The 14081-nt window shown below is 38.7% G+C and overlaps 1 protein-coding gene across 1 annotated transcript in view; it reads left to right on the top strand.

Moving 5' to 3' along the window:
* The first annotated feature begins 7277 nt into the window (after nt 1–7277).
* The window catches only part of LOC132523865 (tumor necrosis factor receptor superfamily member 10A-like), a 35217-nt gene continuing 28413 nt past the window's right edge, over nt 7278–14081 (top strand). Inside the window, exon 1 of the mRNA XM_060155668.1 lies at nt 7278–7553. Coding sequence (XP_060011651.1) covers nt 7374–7553 — 180 coding nt within the window. The 5' untranslated portion in view covers nt 7278–7373. The remainder of the gene's footprint in view (nt 7554–14081) is intronic.

Here is a 14081-nt window from a genome sequence, read left to right as displayed (position 1 = left end):
GTACCCTATGGCAGTGTCATCCCAATTCCTTCCTCCCAACCCTTATAACACTGCTTTCATTCATTTCACTTATCAAGAAGTTACAATCACTAGATACATTTTTGCTAGAATTATTTTGAACAAACTGTTATCTGTTAGATCAGATAAGAATAAGTAACCTTAGAATATAGTTTGTCTCTAATCTGAATGAGATAGTTAAACTTTATAGCAATATAACTAAAAAATAGTTGTCACTGCAGAATCAGAAAGTGTATTATAATTATATTTACTAGTGGATAAGCTGCATGATGACAGTCTTTTGTTGTTGTTGTTGTTCGCCCTGGGTGTCCAGAGTCTAAATATTTACTGGTCCATAGTCAGTGTTCAATAAAGAACAGTTGAATGTAAAACTTTCTTTCAAAAAAAAAAAAAAGAAGTAGGGACTTCCCTGGTGGCACGGTGGTTAAGACTCCATGCTCCCAATGGAGGGGGCCTGAGTTCGATCCCTGGTCACAGAACTAGATCCCACATGCATGCCGCAACTAAGAGTTTGCATGCCACAACTAAGGAGCCTGTGAGCCACAACTAAGACCCGGAGCAACCAAATAAATAAATAAATATTAAAACAATAACAAAGATCTAAATAAATTAAAAGGTATTTATACAAAAAAAGAAGTAAAAGAAAAGATTTTAATTTGCCTTGTTTTATTCCTTCTCTAAAGCTCTTCCTTTATGCAAATCTGAGTTTCTGACCTATATCATTTTCCTTCTTTCTGAAAAAAAAACTTTTTAAAAATGTATATTGCAAGGCAGGTCTACTAGCAACAAGCTTCCTCAATTTTTTTTTGTCTGAGAAAGTTGTTATTTCTCTTTTACTTTTTTTTTTTTTTTTGGTACGTGGGCCTCTTACTGTGTGGCCTGTCCCGTTGTGGAGCACAGGCTCCAGACGCACAGGCTCAGCAGCCATGGCTCACGGGCCCAGCCTCTCTGTGGCATGTGGGATCCTCCCGGACCGGGGCACAAACCCGTGTCCCCTGCATTGGCAGGCGGACTCTCAACCACTGCGCCACCAGGGAAGCCCTCTCTTTTACTTTTGAAGGATAATTTTGCTCGATACAGAAATCTAGGTTGGTGGGAATTTTTTCTTTCACACTTTAAATATTTTACCCCACTTCCTTCTTGCTTACTGAAGAAAAGCTCAATATAATTCTTATTCTTCCTCCTCTATAGGTAAGGTACTTTTTCCCTCAGGCCTCTTTTAAGATTTTCTATTTTTCTTTGGTATTCTGCAGCTTGAGAATGATATGCCTATGTATAGAATTTTGGAGGTATTTATCCTGCTCGGTGTTCTGCTAGTTTGGTGTCTGTCATTAATTTTGGGAAATTTGAAGTCATTATTGCTTCAAATATTTCTTCTCCTTTTCCTTCCAGTATTCCCCTTATGTATATGTTACTCCTTTTTAATTGTCCCACTTCTTGAATATTCTGTTCTGCCCTTTTCATTCTTTTTTTTCCTCTTTGCACTTTGGTTTTCTAACTTTCTGTTGACATTGATTCAAGCTCACTGATTCTTTCCTTGGTCATGCCCAGTCTATTCATGAGCACATGAAAAGCATTCTTCATTTCTGTTACGGTGGGTTTTTTTGTTTGTTTGTTTGTTTCTAGCATTTCTTTTTAATTTTTTCTTGAAGTTTCCATCTCCTTGCTTACATTTCCTATCTGTTCTTGAATGTTGTCCACTTTTCTATTAGAATCATTAGTATATTATTCATAGTTGTTTTAAATTCCTGGTGTGATAATTCCAACATCTCCACCACATCCATGTCTTATTCTGGTGCTGGCTCTATCTCTTAAAACCCTATGGGTTTTTTTTTTTTCTTTTAGTATGCCATGTAATTTTTTGTTGAAAGCTGGACATGATGTACCTGTTGAAAGAAGAGCTAAGTAGGCCTTTAATGTGAGGTTGTATTTTTGTCTGGCTAGGAGTTAGAATGTGTTTACTATTTGCTGTAGCTGTTGCTGTCAGAGGCTAAAATTTTGTCTGTTGTGCTTGTTTATCTATTCTCTGTCATCTTTGGGTTTCCCTTAATCCTTCCTTGTAAATAAGGTGTGATACCTTCTCTATTCATTTTTCTTCCTTTCTCTTCTCCTCCTCTACCTTCTTTCTCCTGATTATCCCAAGGTTTTTTCCCTCCAAAGTAAAAATACAAGTCCTTGGTGATGTGAACATTTTTAATATGTCCTGTCAATACCACACTTTATTACAATTGTTTTACTGTCTCCTTACTAGATTGCAAGTCTCTTGGAGGAGGTACTGCATATTTTAATCTTTGTATGCATTATGTCTGGTACATAATCAATTCTCAATAAATAGTTATAAAATTAAGTATGCAGGGTCTAAAAAATATTTTCACATTCTCTGCTACTGATACTTCCCATTACATATCTCTTCCTTCCAGGTAAAATTTATGTCTTTCCAGTGGTTCTTAACTCTAATTCATAATAGAGTCTCTTTTAGGGAGATTTAAAATATATGTTTGGTTTACAGAAAATATTAAAATGAATGGAAGGTAGGATATCTCAGCATACAAGTGATGACTATAAAACAAGAACCAAAAGGAAATTCTAGAACTGAAAATTCCATTAGCTGAAATAAATTCACTTGAATGTTATTAACAGAGTTTGAATATTGCAGAAGAAAGAATGAGTGAACTTGAAGAGAGATTTGATAGAAACCATTCAATCTGAAAAGCAGAGGTTAAAAAAAAATTGAAAGGAAACAAGGAACAGAGTCTTGGTGACCTTTGGGACAATACCATGGAATATATTTGGAATTGGAGACTGAAAACAAATGGCTGAACAAATGAGAAAAAAAATGGCTGTAATTTTCTCACGTGTAGTGCAAAACACCAAGTTACAAATTCAAAAAGCTCAGAAAATGCCAAAGAAAGATAAATATAAAGAAGACACCACCTGGGCACAGCATAGTCAGTGGCTTTGTGCATGAAAAACCTTTTTTTTTTTTTTTGCATTTGTAAGACCACCGAATGACAACTGACTTAAACAGTGGAGCTCAGAATCTTTGAAGCCGTGAAAGGAACCTGCTGAGTCATGATTCATTTATATCCAGTGAAAATATTTTTTAAAAACAAGGGCAAAATGAAGAAATTGTGGCAGATCGTATATTCCAGATAAGGCTACAACAATAAGTGTAACTAGAATAAACATTCCAGTTATAAGGCTGAGATCCTCCAACTGGAAAAAAAGCCAGCTGAAATTATAAGCTGTCTAAAGCATATGGACTTTATTTTTTTTTAACAAATATACATACATATTCTTTTTTTACATTCTATTCCATTATAGGTTATTATAAGATATTGAGTATAGTTCCTTATGCTGTACATTAGGTCCTTGTTAGTTATCTACTTTATATATAGTAGTGTGTATATTTTAATCCCAAATTCCTGATTCCAGATAGAATGAAAGTAAAAGATGGGAAAAGACATACAATGCAACCAGTAAGTATAAGAAAGCTGGTGTGCCTCTCATTGTTTCAAACAAAGTAGATTCAATATTAGGCATATTAGCAAAGATAAAGAAGGATGCATAATGATAAAAGAGTCAGTTCATCAGAATGACATAATGCTCAAAAATATGTGTATACCTAATAACAGAGCTTTAAAGATTTGAAGCAGAAATGGGCATGATTAGTGGGAGAAACAGACAAATCTACAGTCATAGAAATTTTTAACACCCTTTGCTCAACAACTCATAGAACAACTAGTGAGAAAAAAAAATCAGTAAAGTCATAGAAGTTCTGAAAAATTCCTCAACTACTTTGACCTAATTAACATTTATAGAGCACTGTACCCAACAACTGTAGAATACTCATTCCTTTTAAATGCACATGGTATATTCACTAAGGTAGATCATATTCTGGGCCATAAAACAAGTTTTGATAAATTTAAAAGGTTTGAAATTGTACCAGAGTATGTTTTCTGGTTGCAAAGGAATTGAATTAGAAACCAAAAACAATAAGATATTTTTTAAAAAACTTCCATATCTGGAATTTAAAGAGCATATCCATGAATCAAAGGAGAAACTACTAGAAAATATTTCAAGCTGAATGATAATGATACTGCAACATATCAAAATTTATGGGAAGCAGCTAGAGTAAGGGTTAGAGAGTGTAAATGTTTATATTTGTAAATAAGAGAAGGTTAAAATCAATGATTTCATTTGCTATTTGAGAAGATAGAAAAAGTCAAAATAAACCCAAAATAAGTAGAAGAAAGGTAAAAACAAAGAGAAGAAATCTATGAAATAGAAACAGAAAATGAACCTGAAAAAGAAAGAAAATTAATGTAGATCACATAGTTATTTGAAAAGATTAATAACATTTATAAATCCCTAGCAAAATTCATCAAGAAAAAGAGAGAAAACTCAAATTACCAAAGTCAGAATAATAGGATATCACTATGATCATTAAAGATAATATGAGAATAGTGTGAACAACTTTATGCCAGTATATTTGACAGCTTAGATAAAAGAGACAAATTCCTTGAAAAACGTCACTTGCCAAAACAAATATACGAACAAATAGAAAATCTGAATAGCACCATATCTATTAAAAGATTTGAATTTATTATCAAAAACCACACGCACACTCAAACAAAAACATAAACAAATAGCCTTCGGGTCCAGGTGGTGTTATTGGTGAATGCTATCAAACCTTTACAAAAGAAATAATACCAATCTCTAAAAGTCTCAAGAAAATTGATCTTATTTTATAAGGCCAGCTTGATACTGATACCAAAACCTTACAAAGACATCATAGAAGGAGAAAATTATAGACTATTATCTCTCGTGAATACAGACACAAAAAATCCTTAAGAAAAGTGTTAGCAAATCAAATCTAGCAAATATGTGAAAAGGACAATACATCATGACAAGTGAAATTTAGCCCAGATATTCAAGGTAGGTTTAACATATTAAAGTCCATCAATTTGATTCATCATTTTAATAAAGGAGAAAAGCCATAAGATCATCTCAATAGATGTAGAAAAATATCATTTGACAAAATTCAAAACTCATTCATGATAAAAATTTATACCAAACTTGGAACGGAAGTTAATTAATCTGATAGATGGTATCTATGAAAACGCTACAACTAACCTCATATGTAACAGTGATATACTGGATGCTTTCCCTCTAAAATTAAGAATAAAACAAGCAATTCTGTTTTCACCATTTCTATTTAACATTGTACTGGAAGTCCTAGCCAGGGCAATTAAGCAAGAAAGACAAAAGGAATAAAGACTGGAAAAGGAGAAGTAAGACTGCGTTTAGTTGCAGACAATATGATTGCTTATGTAGAAAATCCTAAACAATCTACAAAACAACTAGAAATACATAAATTTAGCAATATCATAGGATACACGATCAATGCAGAAAAATCAGTTGTGTTTCTAAACATCAGCACAAAAACAATTTGAAAATAAAATAATCTAAAGCAATTCCACTGAAAATAGCATCAAAAACATTTGGGAATACATTTACAAAAGATGTGTACAATTTGTACACAGAAAGCTTACAAAATATTGTCAAGATAAAGTAAGAAAGATCTAAAACAAAACCATCTCATTGATTGGAAAACAATATTGTTAAAATGTCAATTCTTCTCATCAATCACCACATTTAATGCAATGCCACTTAAAATCATAGCAGGATTTTATTTTTTTAACATCTTTATTGGAGTATAATTGCTTTACAATGGTGTGTTAGTTTCTGATCTATAACAAAGTGAATCAGCTATACATATTCATGTATCACCATATCTCTTCTTTCTTGTGTCTCCCTCCCTCCCACCCTCCCTAGCCCACCCCTCTAGGTGGTCACAAAGCACAGAGCTGATCTCCCTGTGCTATGCGGCTGCTTCCCACTAGCTATCTGTTTTACGTTTGGTAGTGTATATATGTCCATGCCACTCTCTCACTTTGCCCCAGCTTACCTTTCCCCCTCCCCGTATCCTCAAGTCCATTCTCTAGTAGGTCTCACAACAGGATTTTTTAATTGAATATTTTAATTTATATAAAACTTATATGGAAATGCAAACAATTCCAGGAAAAAAAAAACAGTTGGAGGACTTAAACTACCTGATTTCAACACTGTATAAAGCTACAGTAATCAAGGCAACATGGTATTGGCATAAGGATAGAAAATTAATAGATCCATGGAACAGAATATAGAGTCCAGAAATGGAACATATATATAATCAATTGAATTTCAACAAAGGCAGTAATATAATTCAATGGGAAAAGAAAGTCTTTTCAATAAATGATGTTGCAACAATTGGATAAACATATGGAGAAGAATGAATTTTAATTCCTACTACCCTGGCCTCACAAAACTGATACAAGGGGTGGAGCTGGAGGCTCCCAGGTTCCCTTCTCTCCTACTCAGTCCCCAGCCCTTCAGTCACCCTGTGAGCAGGACCTAGCCTTGTGCCGCTCTCTGAATACTGGACTCCACAGAACTTGGGCCCAGCAGAGTGCCCAGTGTGTAGGGACAGCTGGAAGGGCCTGACCCACGCAGAGACCCCCCTCTTGGCCCATTTGGTTTCACGTGCCAATTAGTATCCAGCAGTTTTGTTTCCCAAGGGCTTTAAAGAATCTACAGAGAAGGAAAACCCCGAAGAAAGGCTTAATAAAGTGGATTCCTCCAGCTTGCCTGACTGCAGGAGCAGCAGGGTTAAGAAGAGATGGCATGAAGTCCTGAGTGCGAAAGTCAGATGACAGACCTGGAATTACGGGAACGTGCAAGGTGGTGACGGGGGAGGTCGGGAGCCTAATGGTGACCTGAATTCAGATCCACCGCTTGCTGCCTCTGCGACCTTCATTCTGTCCACCCACGTGTTCATTGAGTGTCTGCTCCAGCCAAGCACCTGGTTACTGAGACGCTAAGATCAAGCCTCTGGCTCAGAAGCTTAGCACTGGGACAGAGCTGCAAAGTGACTCTGAAGGCAGTGATATTCATGCACCCACCCTGCCAATAAGGGTGGAAGGAGCAGAAGCTGAGAGTGGGCAGAAGGCTGTAGTGAGAAGCCCAGAGCGGTAGCTCGGGAGCGTCGTTGGCCCTGGTAAGGGACCCGCTTCAGGAAGGGTTTTTAACGCCAACTCCGTCTTTTGTCCAGTTCAGAGGAAGAAGGAGCTTCTTATTCGCCCGGCACTGATTGCGCAATACCCGCGTAAGACTAGGCGGGGCCACCAGCTCTCCTCATTCACCCCAAACCCGCGAGAGCGGTGCTTCGGCACCGCGGTATCCCGCAGACTTCCAGCAACTAGCAATCAGAAGCGGACTTTCTCGCGTTCAGCAAAAGACACTCTCGATCCCTGATGGCGCTGCCGGCTGTCCCCTCGAGGCCACCTGAACAGCGAGCGCTCCCTGACCGCACGAGGCAGCGGGGACGTACCGCGCCGGCCGCCTCGGGCTCCCGGGCCTCGGTTCCTAGTCCCAGGCCTCCGTTCCGGGGCCCCAGGGCTCTCATCTTCGTCCTTTTGGGTGTCCTGCAGTCGGTGAGTCCCTATCGCGGATCCTGGCTCCGGAAGGCGCGCTTGGCGGCCGGGAAAGGGGGTGGGCGGGACGTGGGGACACGGTGGGGTGCCTGCCCGAGTCACCTGCGGCCCGGGTTGTCTGAGCGGGACCAGCAGTGGGCAGAGTTGGGAGAAGGAGCAGAGTCATGACCCGGCAGGACCGACCGGGCCCAGAGGGAGAAAAGCCCGCATTCCTAGGCTTGTCTGGCTGCCCCCGAAGTAAATTCCAGAGAGAAGAGTTGAAAACTCCTTAGCAAGCCTTGATATGGCCCAGCCCTTCCCTCTCATTACCTTACTCCGCTTCGCACCCCCTCTCTCCTCCCTCTCCTTTCCTTTCCAGCTTCCTCCCTCCCTTCCCCTCCCCTCCCCCTCCCCTCCCCTCCCCCTCCCCTCCCCTCCCCCTCCCCTCCCCTCCCCCTCCCCTCCCCTCCCCTCCCCTCCCCCCTCCCCTCCCCTCCCCCTCCCCTCCCCTCCCCTCCCCCTCCCCTCCCCCTCCCCCTCCCCTCCCCCTCCCCCCTTTTATGCCTCTGTTTAAATTCTAAAACATGCTCATTGCATCTATTCTTCCCATTGATTTTTACAGATAAGTAGCTTTCCCATCCGTTGCATTCAGCACCGGTTCTTGGCTGCTGTGAGCAATTTGCCAAATTCCTTCCGGGCACTTTCTTCCACAGCAACATACAGGGCTTACAGGGTAAACCACCAGTAATCATACAGCTAACCCCAGGGGCTCTGTCTTTAGTTTAGGAGGAAAGGGTGTGAAGCTTTTATTTTTATTTCCATTTTGAGATCGAAACAGGTAAGGTGTGCATCCTGGAAAAACTATTTAATGGCTGCCCTGAGCTAGGAGGCGGAAGGCTTTAGTGTTATCGTAGCTTGTCTTTTTACCTATACAACAACCATCCAAACCCACAAAAATCTCAGAAGAAACAGACCTCAGACCACAAGAAGACCTTGAGAACAAGTCTGACGCACTATGTCACAGCTGCTCAGGTTAAGAGTAAAAGACAAACACTGAATGATATTACCTATATGTGGAATCTGAAAAATACAACAAACTAGTGAATAAAACAAAAAAGAACCAGACTCACGCATATAGAGAACAACCTGGTGGTTACCAGTAGGGAGAGGGAATCAGGGAGGGGCAATATAGGGATAAGGGGAAAAGAAGTGTTGTTATGGGATTATATGAAATCACGCGTGTGTGAAACGTTTGAAAATTGTAAAGCACTAGAGAATTTAAAGAATCTTTAAAAAAAAAAAGAGTAACGGTGTAGCTTTAGGGTGTGTTTGTCTCGTCAAGCCAAGAGTAGTGTTTGTTTGGTTGACTCTTATCAGGAAAAAGAGAGAGTGAAGATCAAACTAGACTGTTTTGCAGTCTAAGGGGGGGGGGCGGGGGGGGGGGGAGGGCAGGAAGCGACGGGGGCGGGAAGCAGGAGAGGGAAATCCCTGTTCATGATTCATCTCTGGGCAGAGCAGGGTCAGTAGAGTCTACACAGGGCTCAACTTAACACACTTCCACATCTCCTCCTTCCTTCTCATTTCCTCCCTCTTTTTTTTTTTTTTTTTTTGCCATGCTGGCAGCATGTGGGATCTTAGTTTCCTAACCAGGGATCGAACCCTTGACTCCTGCAGTGGAAGCGGGGAGTCATAACCACTGGCCTGCCAAGGAAGTCCCCTCGTTACCTTCTCTCTTTTGTCCCACGCTGCTGCTCCAGTGCAGCCCTCCTGTCTCCCTCCTCTGTCTCTGTCTCTGTCTCTCTCTCACACACACACACACCCCGCCCCCACAGACACACAGGTCTGTGGGTCGGCAAAGCCTCAGATCTCCACCACACCCGGGTCCCTCAAACAGGGTGCAGTGGGGATTACACACTAGGAAGCCTCCTCCTCGCCCACCCCCTCCCCCTTTTACTTTGACTTCGTTCTTGTCTGTGATCCTGTCCGTGTGGACTTTTCACCCCATGTCCACCAGTGTCCCTGCCACCAGTAGCATTGTCACCTCTGTCTTGCAGCCCCTCCAGGCTCTTTTCACCTTGGTGACCTTGGTGGTGTTTATGGGGGTGCGGGGGGGTCTTTGTGTCTCTGCCTCAGCTCCCTGTGGCCGGAACTGTCCCTGCACAGGGCTGCTCAGCAAGCTCCAGACGTGCCTCCCCTGAACGCACATGGGTTCTAAGATGCCTGCACTAATGCTGGTATGATGTCCTTGTCCTGTTCTAGGGGGTATTTATGGTGGGAAATATGACTGGCAGGTTGGGAACAGAACAGAGGTAAACTGAATGTCCTGTTGAGGGATTGCCCAGGTCCAAAGGCACCATGGAGTCAATTTCAAGTTTTCACTTGATGTTACCAAAGATTTTTAAAAAGGCACCATTTGTAGTGTTAAAAGTGTCAATTCATCAGGAAGACATCTTAATCATAAATATTATGTGCCTAATAGTAGAGCTTTAAAATATCAATACATAAGGCAAAAACTGATGAAATTAAAGGACTATCATATCACCCTTTAATGAAAATGAGAAAGGGTAGTAACACTATCAACCACCATGGGAATTGCCCCGCAGTCCGGTGGTTAGGACTCTGTGCTTTCACCGCAGAGGGCACCTGTTCACTCCCTGGTTGGGGAACTAAGATGCCGGAAGCCCTGCGGCACGACCAAATTAAAAACAAACTTAAAAAAAAAGAACAAAAAAAAACCTATCAACCACCTTGACTTAATTGACATTCAGAGAGCACACTGCAACATCTAATGAAGTCTCATTCTTTTTTGACGAACGTGGTACTTTCATCAACATAGACCACATTCTGGACAATTTTAAAAAGTCTAAATAAGTTTAAAAGCAATGAAATCGTATAGACTCTGTTCTCTGACTTCAATGAAATTACATTACTAGTCAAGAATGATCTCTAGAAAAAAAACCTCCAAAATTTGAGTTTAAAGCAACATACCTCCAAAGCATTCATGGTTCTTAGATGAAATCAAAAGAGAATTTTTTTTAATTTCAAAATAAATAATACTGAATACATACCACATGGAAATTTGTGGAAGACTGCTAAAGCAGTGCTTAGAGTAAACTGTGTAGTTTGCAATTAAAGACCTTCCTTCTGTTAAAAGAAGAGGGGGTTGGGAGAAATAGGGAGTAAAATTTTAAAAAATAAAATAAAATCAGTGACTGGAAGATCCGCATTAATCACCATAAAATAAGTGCAAATTAAACTCAAAAGAATAAGAAGGAAATAATAATATGAGTAGAAATCAATGAGATAGAATACAAACAGTTAAAGGAATTGACAAACCAAGCATTGATTCTTTGAAATAATCAACAAAATGAATAAAATAAAATCAATAAACCAAATTTTAAAAGAAAAAAAAGCAAAAAAAAAAAAACCCAATATAAAGAAGTAACGATGGGATATTATTACAAACTCTGCAGCCATGAAAAGGATAAGGGGATCTTATGAATAATAATTTTATGCTGATAAATTTGACAACTTGAATAAAATGGACAAATTCCTTGAAAAATACTACTTAGCAAAACAGATACAAGATGATTCTACTCAGGTTCTGGACATTGCTCTAAGTCAGAGGAGAAAGGCATAAAGATCGGAAAGGAAGAAATAACCAACTGTATTCATTTGCAGAGAACACCTGCTAGAACTAAGTGAATCTAGCAGGTCATAGCATGCAAGTCCGGGAGCATAGGAGGCAATAGGATTGTGTGAGCAGAAAAAGAGGACGCAGCCATTACCTAAACTCAGAGGAGGCCCAGCCTGGAAAAGGGAGGACTAGAGGGACACACATTAGCATAGCTGTCTCTAAGTTCTTCAAAGAATTTTAGGTGTCAGAGGGCTGCATTTTGTCTTATTTGGATCCAGCCAGTCAAACTGGGCTCCACATAACTTGTTTTTGGTTCAATCTTCTTCTTTTTAAAATTTAACATCCTGACTTAAAACACTCTCAAATTACAGAAAATTGCAAAAACCGTACTAAACACATTTCCTTGAACCATCTGAGAACAAGTCAATGACAGAATGCACATCACCCCTTAATGCTTCGGTGGGGGTTTCCAACAAACCAGAACATTCTACCCCCATAGTTAAATGCAGCCTTCAGAATCAGAAAATTAACATCCAAAGGGTACTATCAGCTAATCCTCAGACCCCATTCATATTTCTCCAGTTGTCTCTATGATATCATTTATTGCACAGAGATCCTATCCTGAATTGCTGTTTCATCTTTTTCTGTGACTCCTTGATATTTAGTGGGAAATTGACAGACTATTTTTGAGGACAGGTTGTCAACTTCCTTTTTATTTTATTTACTTATTTACATGTATGTTAGATGATTTTGTATTTTTCCTGCGTGCCTGTTATGGGCTGAATTGTGCTCCTCCACCACCAAATTCATATGTTTAAATCCTAACCGACAGTAGCTCAGAATAAGACTATGTTTGTAGATAGGATCTTTAATTTATTTAATTTTTTAAATAAAAAATATTATTCAATTTATTTAAACTGAAAACCAAAACCATACAAAACAGTTCATCCATTTCACCCATCCTGCACTCCTACCCCACGTGTTGCAACCATCAATCTGTTCTCTGTATCTATGAGCTTTTTTTTAAAATTTTTTTTTAGATTCTGCATATAAGAGAGATCATATGGTATTTTTCTTTGTCTGACTTTTTCACCAAGCATAATGCCCTCAAGGTCCACCCACGTTGTCATGCATGGAGAGATTTAAATTTTTGTGGCGGAATAATATTCCACTGTGTTTTTATATATATATATATATATATATATATATATATATATATACCACAATTTCTTTATACATTCACCCATCAATGGACACTTCAGTTGTGTCCATTTCTTGAGTATTGTAAATAATACTGCAGTGAACATGGGGTGCTTATATCTTTTTTAGTTAGCGTTTTCATTTTCTTTGGATAAATACACAGAGGTGAAATTGCAGAATCATATAGTAGTTATATTTTTAACTCTTTGAGAAATCTGCATACTGTTTTCTATGGTGGTTGCACAAATTTGCATTCCCACCAACAGTACACAAGGGTCCCCTTTTCTTCACATCCTCCCCAACGCTTATTCTTTTTCTGTCTTTTTGATAATAGCCATTCTAACAGGTGTGAGGCAATATCTCATTGTGGTTTTGATTTGCATTTCCCTGATGATTAATGATGTTGACCATATTTTTATGTACCTATTGGCTATCTGTATGTCTTCTTTGGAAAAATGTCTATTCAGAACTTCTGCTAATTTTTAAATGGGATTGTTTGGGGGATTTTTGCTATTGAGTTGTATGAGCTCCTTATATATTTTGAATATTACCTGTTTATAAGATACATGATTTACAAATGTTTTCTCGCATTCAATATGTTGCCTTTTCATTTTGTTAACAGTTCCCTTTGCTGTGCAGAAGCTTTGTAGTCCCACTTTTTTATGTTTGCTTTTGTTGCTTTTGCTTTTGGTGTCAGATTCAAAAAATCATTGCCAAGATCAGTGTCAAGTTGCTTACTGTCTATGTTTTTTTCTAGGAGTTTTATGGTTTCAGTTCTTATGTTCAACTCTTTAATCCATTTTGGGTTGATTGTGTGTATGGTATAAGATAGTGGTCCAGTTCCATTCTTGTGCATGTTGCTGTCCAGTTTTCCCAACACCATTTACTGAAGAGAATGTCCTTTCCCATTGTATATTCTTGGCTCTCGTGGCATAAGTTAATTGACCATATGTGCATGGGTTTATTTTGGGGCTCTCTATTCTATTCCACTGATTTATGTGTCTGTTTTTATGCCAATACCATACTGTTTAATTGAAATAGCTTTATAATATAGTTTGAAATCAGGAAGCAAGATGCCTCCAGCTTTGCTTTCCTTTCTTAAGATTACTTTGGCTATTCAGGGTCTTTTGTGGTTCAGTACAAATTTTAATTCTTTGCTCTATTTCTGTGAAAAATGTCATTGAAATTTTGATAGAGATTGCATTGAATCTATAGATTGTTTTAGGTGTATGAACATTTTAACAGTATTGATTCTTTAAATCCATGGGCATGGACTATCTTTCCATTTATTTGTGTCTTCTTCAATGTAGTTTTTAATATACAGGCCTTTGACCTCCTTGGTTAAATGTATTCATAGGAATTTTCTTTTTTAGATGCAATCGTAAATTAGATTGTTTTCTTAATTTCTCTTTCTGCTGGTTTTTTATTAGTGTAAAGAAATGCAACCAGATGTTTTCATGTTGATTTTGTATCCTGTAACTTTACTGAATTCATTGATTAGTTCTAAGAGTTTTTTCGATGGCATTTTTAGGATTTTCTATACATAATATCATGTCATCTGTGACATGTGACAATTTTACTTACTCCTTTCCAATTTGGATGTCTTTTATTCCTTTTTCTTACCTAATCACTCTGGCTGGGACTTCCAATACTATGTTAAATAAAAGTGACAAGAGTGAGTGTCCTTATCTTGTTCCTGATCTTAGAAGAGG

The sequence above is a fragment of the Lagenorhynchus albirostris genome, chromosome 7, assembly GCF_949774975.1.
Source record: "Lagenorhynchus albirostris chromosome 7, mLagAlb1.1, whole genome shotgun sequence".
NCBI lineage: Eukaryota > Metazoa > Chordata > Mammalia > Artiodactyla > Delphinidae > Lagenorhynchus > Lagenorhynchus albirostris.
The sequence above is the reverse complement of the archived record's forward strand: the minus strand, read 5'-3'. Positions and strand labels throughout refer to the sequence as shown.